The sequence below is a fragment of the Notolabrus celidotus genome, chromosome 15 (genome assembly GCF_009762535.1).
Source record: "Notolabrus celidotus isolate fNotCel1 chromosome 15, fNotCel1.pri, whole genome shotgun sequence".
Taxonomy (NCBI): domain Eukaryota; kingdom Metazoa; phylum Chordata; class Actinopteri; order Labriformes; family Labridae; genus Notolabrus; species Notolabrus celidotus.
The window spans coordinates 11,084,120-11,097,927 of record NC_048286.1 but is presented as its reverse complement, the minus strand read 5'-3'; the positions used below and the strand labels follow the sequence as shown (position 1 = coordinate 11,097,927).

General features: G+C 38.4%; 1 protein-coding gene across 1 annotated transcript; it reads right to left on the bottom strand.

The window, feature by feature from the left end:
• Nucleotides 1-1,018: 1,018 nt before the first annotated feature.
• Nucleotides 1,019-10,366, bottom strand: dapk3 (death-associated protein kinase 3). Its single transcript, XM_034703479.1, has 9 exons — nt 10,263-10,366; nt 9,391-9,500; nt 5,979-6,339; nt 4,480-4,609; nt 4,284-4,332; nt 4,149-4,175; nt 3,887-4,039; nt 3,746-3,791; nt 1,019-2,929 (listed from the first exon to the last, which is right to left on the bottom strand). Exons 2-9 carry the CDS (start codon nt 9,450-9,452, stop codon nt 2,393-2,395), a joined length of 1,365 nt encoding a protein of 454 aa, XP_034559370.1. The 5' UTR covers nt 9,453-9,500; nt 10,263-10,366; the 3' UTR covers nt 1,019-2,392.
• Between the last annotated feature and the right edge of the window lie 3,442 nt (nt 10,367-13,808).

The following is a 13,808-nucleotide window of genomic DNA, read 5'->3' as shown; positions in this document are numbered from 1 at the left end:
ATTCCACTGTAAGATGTAAAAAGTTAACAAATTGCTTTCTCTGGTGCCCTATCAGTGGAAAAACATAAAAAAGTACCCTCTGGATGCCCCTTCAGTGTATAAAATGTAAAAAAAAAAAGAGTGCCCTCTCGATGCCTCTCAGATCTATGAAATGCTAAAAAAGTACCCTCAGGATGCCCTTACAATCATTAGATCGTTACAAAGTGCCCTCTGGCCCCCTACTCATTCCACTTATTGCACAAAAGTGACCTTTGGATGCCCATCAAGTAAATTGAATGTGAAAGGAAGTGCTCTCTGCATGATCTTTTCAGTAAATAATGTGAAAAAGTGCCCTGTGAATGCTCTTTTGTTAAATTTCATGGAAAAAAAGGCCCCTCTGGATGCCCTCTGGTGAATTTCTGTTATGTTAATTATGTGATACAACCACTTAAATTGAAATACATTAATAATTTTGTGTTTTCCTTTTACATGACTCAGTTTCTGCCACAAAAATAGTCACCACGATGCAGGGAATTAAGTGTTAGATGCTCAAAAATTTCTGGAGGACCCCATCTGGTTACCTCTCCCTTAATACATTTATATTAACCCAAAACTGTGAGTACCAGGGGTTTTAAACGAGATGTCCTTTTTATTGTTTTTTTGCCGCTGCTTCTCAAACTGCCTGAGTATGCCACTGTGTAGGAGTGTATTTAACATGATGTTTTCAGCATAATGTCTGTGTGCTATCCTGATATTTAAATATTTAGTATTTTATATCCATAGATAAATAATTTTTGGCTTTTTAGTTTTTAGGGAGAGGATAGGTAAGTAGATTAATCCAGAAACTGGGGAGAGGGAGTAGGGAATGATAGAGGAAAAAGGACAACAGGCTGGAATCAAATGCAGGCAAACACAACAGCCTCTGTACATTGGGCGCACAAACTGCTAAGCAAGCCAGCACCCCAACCTGTGTTATATAATTGAAGAGATAAAGATAAGAATGAGGCTTTAGAACATTCACACAATAAAAACACACAACTTTGTTACATTGATAACTTTGTTTATTTGAAACTAGTCCAACAATTTTACAGCTCTGTGTTACACCTAAGAGATGGGGTAAAATATATTGTGGAACATCGCTACAATCATTTAAGTGCAATTGAGTACATCTCTCTACTTTAAAATACAGCTGACTATATCATACACTTTCTATGCTGTACATGGGGAATGTATTGCCTGGATGGGAAACGGATTGATGGAATGTTCTTACGTGTGCAGGGTGAAAAACACTAACAGGGTTACACTTTACAGAGGTTTCCATGCACACTATTTGGTTTACAAGGCTACTGTGCAAAAAATTGTTGCATTTAAGACATTTAGCGATATCAATGTGATAGAAATGTCATTAACTCGATGACGGATGATTGCTCGCAGAGGCAATATGGTCGATCAGTTTACAGGCACTGCAGATATGAGTTTATACATTCTGAATCTGGTCAATCTGCTTTATTTGACAGGTCTGGAATCAGGGATTCATTAGACTCCTCTGAAGCTTCTTGGCGAGGGTCGTGTTGTTTGGTAGTGATTAAATGTAAACAGAGTTATCAGTTCAAGACTTTAGAGTAAATAAACGTAGCAGTCTGTAAATGAAATTCAGCTTAAGAGGCAAAGTTTTTCAAGTCTGAACGGGGGAATTTCTTTACCTTTCCACTGAGTGTTCGAACTTTCTCCACTTTTTGAAATTGGGACCAACTTTGTGATTACTTCCGGGAAATCCCAGACCCGTTAAATAAAGCATGATCTTCTCTCTATGATCTTTCTTCTTTCTCAGTTGAGGGTTTATTGCATTCTTTATCGCCTACCCGACACATGAACAAAAAATGTAAATGTCCAGTCTGATTAACTAAACCTGAACTCTACATGAACCTCACACTACACACTGTGCACGGTGAGCACTCCTCACATAGCTGGCTGATAACCTGAGGCAAGAGAAAATGAGCACACATGTATGGCTTCATCAGCAAATTCCAAAGTAAGCTATTAATAATGAAAAAGAAATGAATGTATGTTCCATCTGCAATTCTGAAAACTGCAAAAAGACCGATACACTTCTAAATAAAGATGAGGCATAAGAGGGAAATAACAGTACGTCAAATCTGTAAAATCATAAATACATGTATAAAACACAGGAATGAGCCTTTTCAGGAGGGAATGGGTTCAACATTTGACCTCTCTGCGTCTTGCTGGTTCTCTGAAGTGTTACATAAAAAGAGTGGAGTGTTTCTCCTGATGGGCAGCAGCAGCAGCAGCGGAGCTTATGATGACGACTGACCCACTCAAACTCCACAGTGCAGAGAAGACGGGCAGGAGGATACTTAAGGATCATACAGTCAGTGTCGGACCTCAGCCCTGCCTACGGCATGCTCCCTGAGCCGAGGACATCCTTCTCCACGGATATGGACTTGACCAGCTCCTCCACCCAGCGGACCTCGGAGGCCACCTGCTCAGCCAGGGCCTCGTAGCGGTTCTCCAGACGCCCGAACTTGCGCTTGAGGATGCTTGCTGCCTGCATGGTGAGCCGGGTCTCCTCCTGACTCTTCTTGCGCTGTGTCTGAGTGCGCTGCAGCTCCTGACGTATGTGGCTCAGGTCGCTGGAGATGCTGTGGTTCTCTTCCTTGTACCAGCCCTCCTTCTCCTCGTAGATGGACAGCAGCGCCGCCACATCCTCCCGGCATGAGCGCTGGTTGCGTTCCAGGTCCCTCAGGCCCTCCTCTGCTGCGGCGATCTCCTCCAGGACTTGGGAGAAGCGCTCAAAGTTGACATAAGTGTTGTTGGGTGGCATGCTGGAGTGGGACTTGATGGTGTACTCCTTCAGACGAGTGGTCTTCAGGCGGCGGCGCTCAGTCTTATGGTCTCTCTCCTCTTGGCGGACATTTCTCCTCTTGATCACCTGGAGAGGAAATGTAATGTTAGTAACTTATCGGCCATCTGATAACATACATCTGCAACACACTAAATCCACTGATACACTGATCTAGCTCTTCTTGATAATTAAGAAAGAACAGACGTGTGTGAGCTCTTCTACGTGAGTAAAAAAAAGACCTGGACAAGCTTTAAAAGTGGTCAGTAAAATCTTAAAATCAATTCTAGAATGCACAGGAAGCCAGCAGAGAGATGTAAGGACAGAACTGATGTGATGCCGTCTGTTAAATACAGTGAGAAGCTGAGCTGTTGCGTTCTGAACCAGGTGAGAGAGTGATTTATGGTCACTCTAATGTATATTGTCTCTCCTAAGTTCTAATAATCTTTAAAAATGGAGGAATGCAGAGGAAATTAACACAACTCTGTCTTTTATATCTCACTGCTGTTTTACAGACTGCTGTCCAATTACAAAAACAAAGAATTTTAAAATAAGTTTCAGTAATATTTAAAATTCTGACAGAGAGAGGTTGACCACTGTAGAGACTTTCCTTTACTTTAACAGTTCAGGAGCTTCCTGCTATAAAGCTGTGTAAGCAAAAACTCTAAATCTGATTGCTTTGAATCTGATGATCCACTGGCAGCTGATGGAAAGAGGCCAACACTTAGGCAGAGTGCTGCCTGCACTATCTCAATGAGCTATGATATAGATTATGAAATCCAGATCCATTCCTCAGCACTTTCAGGAGATTAAATCGAACTTCCTTAACACGAACAGCCCCTCACCGCTGTGATTTTGAATGTGAGACCACATCAGCAGATATGAATGCTGAATTAAAACACTCACCTTAATCCAGGGATGCTGTAGGCTGTCATCAATAGTCATTCTCTTCCTGCAAAACATAAAACAACCCATGAGTCAGATCCTTCATGTGTCTGCACAAAGAGAGTTCATCTCCTGGCATGGAAAAAATAAAAGAGTGCGTACTTTGGGTCCTTGACCAGCAGACGGCGAATGAAGTCCTTGGCAAGCTCGCTGGTGTTGCTGAAATACTCTTCATCAAAGTCGTAGTTGACAGCGGAAATGTTGGTCAGGGTCTCCTGTTTGGTCTCACCCAGGAAAGGTGAAGCCCCGCTCAGCCTGCATGAGCACAGATAAGCTTTATTTAATTCATGAGATAAGATGTGAGGGGATCTGTGTTGCTGAAAATGTCAACAGCTGCTAATTTGAGATGCTCAGTGTTACTCACAGGATGTATGTGATAACCCCGATACTCCTGCAGAGAAGAGGAGAAGCGAACGTGAATGAAAGGTGGTTGTGTCGGTCAGCAACGTCAGATGGATAGAATAAACAAATAAACAAATAAAAATAGCTGAAATCTTACCACATGTCTGCCTCCAGTCCAAGCGGCTCATAGTTGACTATTTCTGGTGCTGTAAAGCACAGAGGAATGAACGCTTTAATTCAAGCCAGATGTTGAGATCTGTAACATCCACTTACAGGGTTTCACTGCACTGCCAGCCTGAGTGAGCGCCCAGTGGAACATTCTGACGTTCAAAAGAAAAAAAACACGATCTTACCAACAAACTCCGGTGTTCCAAAGATGTTCTTGAACTCGTTTCCAGCTTTAATCTGATGAGCGATCCCAAAGTCGATGAGCTTGATTCTGGGGTTTGGAACGTTCTTGTCCAGCAGCATGATGTTCTCAGGCTGGAAGAGAGGATGATGAGGAGCTTTGGTGAGAAAATACGCTCTCATTCAATAACAAAGTAAACAGGAGAGCTATGAAACATTCACAATCTAATCCTGTACTTCTACGCCTTATCTCACAATCTAAATCCTGTCACATGGTGCATCATATCATGTTAAAATGCTGGACTATTTTCTATATAATCCTGGTATTTGCTGTTACTGTACATGACATAACTCTCACGTGTACCACTACCACTCCATTTAAAACCAATATGTCACTTCCACAGAGTATGTACTGCATGATGAGTACAAAACTGTTACGTTGATACTGTTCGTGGGTTTAAATCCTGCCCCTGAATTATGAGTGTAACTGCTCTCATGTGGTCTCTCTTTTTATTTCTATTCTTTTCACACAACTAATCATCCATCCATCCATTATCTATATTGCTTATCCTATTCAGGGTCACGGCGGGGGCTGGTGGCAACCCCAAGATGCCAGTGGTAATCACATTACCAGACGTAATCACATTTACACCTACAGGCAATCGAGTCACTGGCTGACTGCACGAGCATGTCTTTGGACTGTGGAATTGAAGTCTGAGGCGACAGCGCTAACCACACAGGGTGTCTCACTTTATTATATTCTATTTGCACATGCTTGTTTCTTCACTTCTTGTTCTCTAACACCTGATTTAGAGATCAATGAAGGCTAATCTTATTGTATCTTACTCACCAACAACTGAACACTCAGAACTTGCATGTGGCACAGTAGAATGAGAGGCATACCGTCAGCTGCTCTGTTTAACAACAGCAAGAAAGCACAACTGCAGCAACTACGAAACTGAAGATATATGTGTAAAACTGAACACGTGCTTAAAGTGATGCTGGTAGGGACGCTGTTGGCCTAGCGGTCTAAGCGTGTGCCCCATATCCAGAGGTTATAGTCCTCGTTGCAGCGATCGCAGGTTTGACTCCTGGCGTCGACCACTCACTGAACGTCTTCCTCTACTCTCTGCTCCCTGTATTTCCTGTCTCTCTTCAGTGGTCCTATCCATTAAAGGTGGAAATGCCCCAAATAATATAACTTCAGAAAAGTGATGTTGGTAGCATTGTTAGTAATTAGACCAACATTACCATCAAAAGAAGACTTCATGACTTATAACTTCTATATGAATTTTGATGATGGATGATTTTGTTTTTGTCAGAATAACCAATGCAGTAAGCATGAAGCGGTGTGTTTCTACAACACTGTCCTGTCTTCGGATGGAAAAATCCTCCAGCACAAGCTCCTCCCTCCTGACCCAGAATGTCTCACTAACATGAAAACTATGCTCACCAACCCAGAGCCTAAAAAACAAACCCCCCTTCAGCCACACAGACCGCTCACCTTGAGGTCAAAGTGAGCGATGCGTTTGGAGTGAAGATACTGAACGCCGTCCAGGATCTGTTTAAGAAACTGCGTGGCCTCCTCCTCCGTCAGAGATTCCTTCTCCGCCAGGAAGTCGAACAGCTCTCCTCCGGACACCAGCTCCAGGATCAGGATCACGTCAGTCTTGTTTTCGAAAATGTCGTGCAGCGTGATGATGTTGCTGTGTTGGATCTCCCTCAGGATGTTGACCTCGCGCTCGATCTCCTCTCGGCTGACACCCCGCCGGCTGGAAGACAGCCGCCGTTTCTTGATGAACTTTGCTGCGTACTCGTCACCTGAGCTCTTCTCCTTGCACTTACGGACGATAGCGAACTGTCCGCTGCAGAAAGCATGGAGAGAAAATAGGAAACATGTTGACCTGCTACTCTTTTAGTGATTTTTGTTCAGTCATATGTCATCAGAGTGATTTAATTCCTTTTAATCCATCAATCAAACAACTCTGTTAATCCCACTTGGGATGATTGGTTTGGGCAGCTCAAAGATAAACACATGAACACACAGACACATGCAGACAACACTTGTACTACGATCTAAGATATGAAACTCTTACTGATGAATAAAAAGGCTGATTAATAAACAAACTGGATAACAAGATAAAAGGATGAGACTTGAAAAGAGAGAGAAGGATTAGTCCTTATAAAAGGATAAACGGATCAGACTGCAAAGCAAGAGAAAACCTGATGAGCATTAAGCCGTCTGATTGACAGGATGAACGGTTAAACAGCGGTTAGTGTTACAAACAGGTAAAACATCCAGACGCACTGGTGGACAAAGGAAACACACTGATAACAGCATGTTCAGAAGACAAGGTTAACTAACAGCACTGTTCAGACTATTTCTGTCGTTCTCTGTGAGGCTGTGACACCAGCAGGTCAAGAGAAACTCTCAGCTCATATCTCCATTTCAACACATTAATATGAGCTACAATAACCTCAGATCAGCGCAGTAATCATGTCTAAAATCATTTTACAGATGAAGTCAGAGCTTCTAAACTTCCACCCCTCAAAGTTTTAGTCCTTATTCATCTTCAAAGACTTTATTTTGCCAGACCCTGATTTTACTCCCAGATTGTTTCACTTCAAAGGCCCGATGAATATTGAGGAGGTGAAAGTGTTTTTTTAAGAAACAAAAACTGTGTTTGAGAATCATCCCTCAAACAAAACCATCTGTCACCAAAAAGAATTCTAAATAAGCAACATTCTTAATTTTTTTTTCTCAAACAACCAACTTTTCCTTAGCCCTTTCTAGAAATATGTCTGCATTCAAATAGTTCTGTGCAGACTGTTAATAGGAAAAATGATCTTTGATACTTGAAAAAGTTGATTTATTATAAGAAACACTGAATACTCACAGGACTCTAATTAGAGCAATAAAGTGTCTAAAGGAGGTTTTGGCTCTGATCTCTGCCCCCCTCCCTTTAGGATTATCGTGGGTTCCCATCAAAGGATCTTAACCCCCCGGTTTGGAAACACTGAGTATTGGGTAATAGATTAATATCAAAGTTGGAATGAGCATGGTTCTTAGTTGTTTCATTAGCTTGGAAACTCATCTAGCATGCTGGAACAGTCGGTTTACAACATTAAAAAGTCTCTGCTACTGTAAACAGAGGAAACAGAACTTGTTTTTAAAACTTGATTTAAAGGAAATAAATACATCACTGATCAGATCAATAAGACCAAAGTACAGGTTAAGTAAGACTGCTTCATTCTCTACAAGGGTGCAGAGAATTGAATTTTGTTACAGCAACTGCATAACTTTCTATCACAGCACACACACACACACACACACACACACACACACACACAAACACACACGCAGTCCTCTCTGCTACACCACAGCAGAGGTAGAAAGGCACATTGAAAGTCTGTGATGTAACACTTTTGCTGCATTACTGCAGAAACCAAACGCAGAGTGAAGAAAGTTTTATCTGCTTACACTTCACAACTCATCCAATAAACTCTGAGGCACGGTGTAATGAGATACTTAATGTGTTGCTGCAACATTACTTCATGTTTTGACCTTCATCAAATCGGCTTTCTATGATTGTTTGTACACCATACTTGGCATCTAAAAATAACACAGGGGGGATTTTAGTGCAGGTTATGTTCCTGTTTGTTATTACTTGTGAGAAGCTAAAGTAGGAGTGTCATTTTTACATAGACTGACACAAGCATGACAAGAGAAGCACAGCAGCTGTCTGAGATCATACTTATTATGAGGACAAATAAATTGTTGATAGCATATTAGCTGAGAGCTAAGTAATGCAACTTTTAGCATAGTAACTGAGTTTTTAGGTGGAAATCTCCTACACCCCCCTCCCATACACACTTTGTGATGTACTATTTTATCTTAAATTAGAGAAAATAAGATTCTCTCTTTTAGGAAGGTCCAATACATTTGTAAAGGTCTGGGGCCCCTTTCTCGAATATGTCCAAAGTACTACGTTTTCAGATATTCCAAGTTAAAGCAAGGTGAAATGAATGTGGAAGGTAAGTAGTGTGGTAGGATGTGACAGCATGGGCTCTTGATTTATTGATTATAAAAGTTTGGTTTAATTTAACTTCTGGTGTTTTTGTTTGGTTTGCTGTTTTCTTTTTTGTTTCAATTGGGAAATTTGGATGTGTGTGTATGTTTGTATGTATATATATATATTTCTGTATGTATATGTGTATATATGTTTCATCATTAATATTTTTATCACACTTTTATCATAATTATTATTTTTACCTTTATTTTTATTTTTTTCCTTTTGTTTTATGTTAAAGCTGGAGTCACAAGTGTGGTCGTTGTTATTTGTAATGTTGTCTGTTCGACATCAGCAAATATTTTAATGGAGCTATTATTTTCTCTAATATCTCTACTGGTATTTGTTTACTTGGTGTTACTTTGCTTGTTGTTTTTATTAATTTTATTGTGTTATTTTATTTATTGTGTTTTAATCCCTCTAAAAAGTAGCCTTAAGTGTTAAGAAAGGCACTTTTAAATAGAATGTATTATAATTATTATAATTATTATTATTATTATTATTATTATTATTTTTAACAGGATTTTTGTATTTTAAAAAAAAAATCTAATCATATGTCTATTGTTGATGCCACTATACAGAAGGCGCTCATATATGTATCTGTTACCATTATTGTATAGTCCTGTGAATGCTAATAAAAATAAATAAATAAGAATAATAAAAAGAAGCATAGTAACTGTGTTTTTGGATGCATTTACTTGTATTTACAGCTGCCTCTGCATGCTAAGATTTGAGTGTAAACACTGTCTGTTCTCACATGTATAAAAGTATGAGTATCAAACAGAGGCTTTAATATAAGAGGGGTTTTTCCAGGGTTATAAGGAACAGTAAATCTGCGTAACATACCTGCCCAGCTCCTCTCCCATCTCATAATGAAGCTCGACATCCTCTTGCCTGAAGCCAGCCATGGTGTGCTGACCAGAATGATGATGATGGGATTAACACCTTGTGATTCACTGCAGTGAAAAGGAGAGAGGGAGAAGGAAATTAACTCACTAATCACTAGCAATGGTTAGTGTAAACAAAACAAAGCTTCTTTACCTTCTATCTGAGATATATAATTAGTTATTACTTAGTAGTTCCAGCTGTGAGTACCTGAGTTTCTTCCCTCCTTATTTGGCTCGAGTCAGCACAGCTTGAGTTTTTCAGACACTTTGAGGCTGATGTCAGACCTCCGCATACCAGTCCTACTGACATCATGTCCTGCTCTGGACCAGCTCTCTCACTCAATTAAAGGCTCTGGGACTCAGCCACACTAAACTGTATGTTTCCCCATCCAAACCTTCTATACTATGTATATTAACCTGAATCTGAAACAGTTTTAAGGCAGCTTATAACACACTGGTTATACCGTAGTGTACTGTAAATGACACAACCAGCCAGAAGGACGATTTTCTACGTGAGAAATATAAAAACTTAAAACAACATGAGGGTAGAGGTTATTACCACAGACACATATGTAACACCAGTTACATAAACGACATGTAAACACCTTTGAGAATAAAGATATTTAACGAGAAAGTGGAATAAATAAGAGGACGGAGGACGGCTAGCTTAGCTGGTTCTCAAGCTAGCGTTCACATACTGTACAAACACCGGCGTCCCCTCTTTATGATGAGGATTACTTCATTAGAACTCTTATCAAGATTAACTTCACTTATATACTGACAGAAAGAAAGGAAATACAGTGTAAAGTCGTAGTTATACAGGATACTTACAGTACAGTGGGCTACGAGTGCTGCATTCCTCTTCAAAGAAGTTGAGTGTGAATTAGCAGACTGAAAATCATCAAGCTAGCAATAGAGGAGAGCGGAACTTCCGGGTTTCCTTCAAAATAAAAGACTAATGTGATCTTTTGTCATACTTTGTTTTTGGACTGCTCTCAGGTGGGGCAAAATAGAACAGGCTGAGGTAGCTGCACTGTTATTTCGTTTATTAGTTTGGTAGGGTATATCATTAATATTATCTATAGCTTATGAGTAGTGGTGCATACATATCTTTGAGTTATACTCATTCAAAATTGTTGGGGAATTCAGTTGTTACAGCAAACCAGGCATAAGTACAATCAAGAAGATGTTTCAATACGTAAAATAAAATAAAATAAAATAAAAATAAAATAAGATGAGTAAAAACAAAAATAGATAAATAAAGCTAGAATACAATTTAGATATATACAATGTTACAATGGCATTTAGATTAAATAGAAGTAATTACAGGCAGTATTAAAAATGTTTCAGTAGTGACAGATTGACATGGAGTTATTATGGTTGGTAATAACAAATTAAGCAATAAATAAAAATAAATATGGGTATGTAATATGATCATGAGTTATAGTTAAAAAAGTAATATAATATAACATAATATAATATGGCAAAGATAATTATAATACAGTATATTATGCATTATAAGCAGCAGTCAAGAGAGTCAGTTCGGGTTTGAAATAATGTTGCTACTCCTGCAGGGATTGTGATGATTCATATGTATTATTAGTTTTAATATAATCCATTGTGACTGAAGTAGTTAGGAAATGCTATGATTTGTCTTTTTTGATGTTAGCTGACAATGTGCTGATGCTGCCAATATAAAGGGAATTGTCTGATATTTTAAAGGAGGAATACATTTCGTTATTGAGGCATTATTGAGAGGATTTATCCTGAAGGTCCATTGTAAAGCATGAAATATTAGAAGCTTTAATTGTATAATTAACACCATGGTTTAGGCTCCAAATATAGATTTTCACCACTCTTAGCAGCTGTAGAGAAAACTAGTTGTTCTGAAACACAGTATAAACTTCAAGGTTATGAACATATATCCTCTAAATGCAGCAGTTGATCAAACAAATTTAGTTCTACCTGTAATGACTCCCCAAAAACACAGAAATTAAGCCTCCATATGCTCTAGATTTGATAGCATATTCAACACTTAAAAGTTGACTTTGCAAAACACTGTCAACCTTAGAGTGTCACAATAGATACATACATTTGGACATACATGCGGGAAGATCAAGTTAAAAGAATGTATTGAAATGGTGGAATAAAAGCTAAATATGTTAAAAAAATAATAATTATATACAAATTTGAAAAAAGTGTATCTGCTGCCTATCATGAGTCCTTTGTCCCAACTTGTGTTATGTTGTGATGAGTGAGTGTTATGTTAAGATTGCTGTTTCCATGTTTGGACAAGTAGTTGATGTTCATGCAATTCCATTTTCTGTAAATCTAGCTTGCTTTTTTTTTTTTTTTTTTACGATTATTGAAAAGACTACTGCATTTCATCACAAGAGCTATACATCCTCTTTTCACAGACTGAACCAACAAATAAATATTGTAGCGTATATCTGACCTAATCCCTGGGAAAGGTACTACAGAATATTTATGATTCATTTAACTGTCATGAATTTGCTTTAAAAAACAATGATATAAATGAAAGATGGGCTGAAGCAATACTATAGTATGCATCCAAACCTCCCCTTTTGAGATCCAGTGTGCTATATCCACTGTATTTTGAACACATAGGCTACATATTACAAGTTTAATGAAGCAGTTTCACAAGTTTTCTCTCCTTTTGACTATTAAAATATAAGCAAGTCACACAGACTCACCTAGTCATTGCAGTTATGTATAAAGTTCATTCTCTCAATACAATGCATAAAAAAAGGTATTTAAATAACAAATGATTGTACACACCCGAACGTACTCTTTTATTCTGAAGGCAGACCTCTCTTTACTTCCGGTGAAATGTAGCTTGATGCAGGTAAAGACTCGCCAGAAGGAGGACCATATGGAATGACCTCATGCCGAGTGAATCAAGCTGCTGCAGTACGTCAATAAACAAGATCAAGCATGCAAGAGCAAAGAGTTAAGAGGGACTGATGTCATTCTCCAAACATCGGGTAGCCTATGTGAGGTAGACGCTCAGGAATAACTGTTATATAATAATAATTGATAGAAATATTAACCCCCTTTTTGTATTTGTAAGTGAGGTCAGGGTGTAGAGCATGCACAGCTCCAACTATTACCATTTAGGGTAATTCTCATTAAATGTACATTTCTAAAAATGTCTGCTTTCATGCAACTGAGTGTATTACTTGTCTGTGTCTGACCCTCGTCTTAAAGACATCTTAAATGTGAAATTAATGTAGACCTAAATCAGCTTGCAACACAAACTAATAAAGATGTCCAAGTATCAAAAAGAGAAGTAATCACATTGTGTAGTTTAGAAAAAGTACCAATAACACGCTTTGGAGTGCTTTATTATGAGTAAGAGCCCTGTTATGAAATGTTTAAACTATAAATCTATAAATATGATCAAGAAATCTTATTAGGAGGTTCAATTAGGAGTAATTTCACTTAGTGCAGAAAAAATGCCCCCTCAGGGTATATAGAGTATTTCTAAAACATTTTATTAATTACAGTTGGTTGAGATGATACTAATCTTTAACTATTTTATACTTAAAACATTGTCATTATCTCAATGTGGCAATCTGCTCAATATTTTCTGGATAAATTCACTCTTCTCAATAGTAAACATCAAGTTAGTGAATGTCTGCTGATAAATAGTCCAAACTGCTAAATTATTTAAGTGACTTTTATTTGAGACGAGGAAAAGCAAAAGTTTGTCCCCATATTTTAGCAAGAAGCCAAGGCCATGAAATTATTGGTGTGCATGAAAAATGGCAAGCACTTATTCTGTCAGAAAATTTCAGTCACCCATTTATTTAGTGAACACAAAAGTACAATACGCCACCCTGTGATGAAGTGGGAGTAAAAAAGCAAAAAGCTGCAGATTAGTAGTTTTACTGGAGGCTGTCCAGTAAACTGTAATTACAGTGAAAATACAGGGTTAGGGATGGAAAGCATAGCTGCCGCCCCGCCAGCCTTGTTGGCTCAAGTTTGGCTTCAAGAGTCCAAGTCACGTGGTTCTTCAACTGTGGTGAGTGAAGGTTTTTAGAGTGATATGAAAACTGCTCTTTGTGTGATGGCAACACAACTCTGTATACAGCTGGAAAGAACTTGAAAACTGAAAAAATAGCAACAAAATAAATATAAAAAAATAAAAGACTTTAAGTGTAATTTAATGTTCAACCTAGGTTATTGGTACTATTAAATAATTTAATATCTACACTGTTGAATGAAAATAATGAATCAATTATTTTTAAGTTGCGTCCTCCTCCTTGGTACAGTTCTTTTCACAGAGTATTTTTTGTGAGTTTATTTTCCGCAAATATTGAACAAGAAATCTGCTATTTATTATTTCAATTCAAT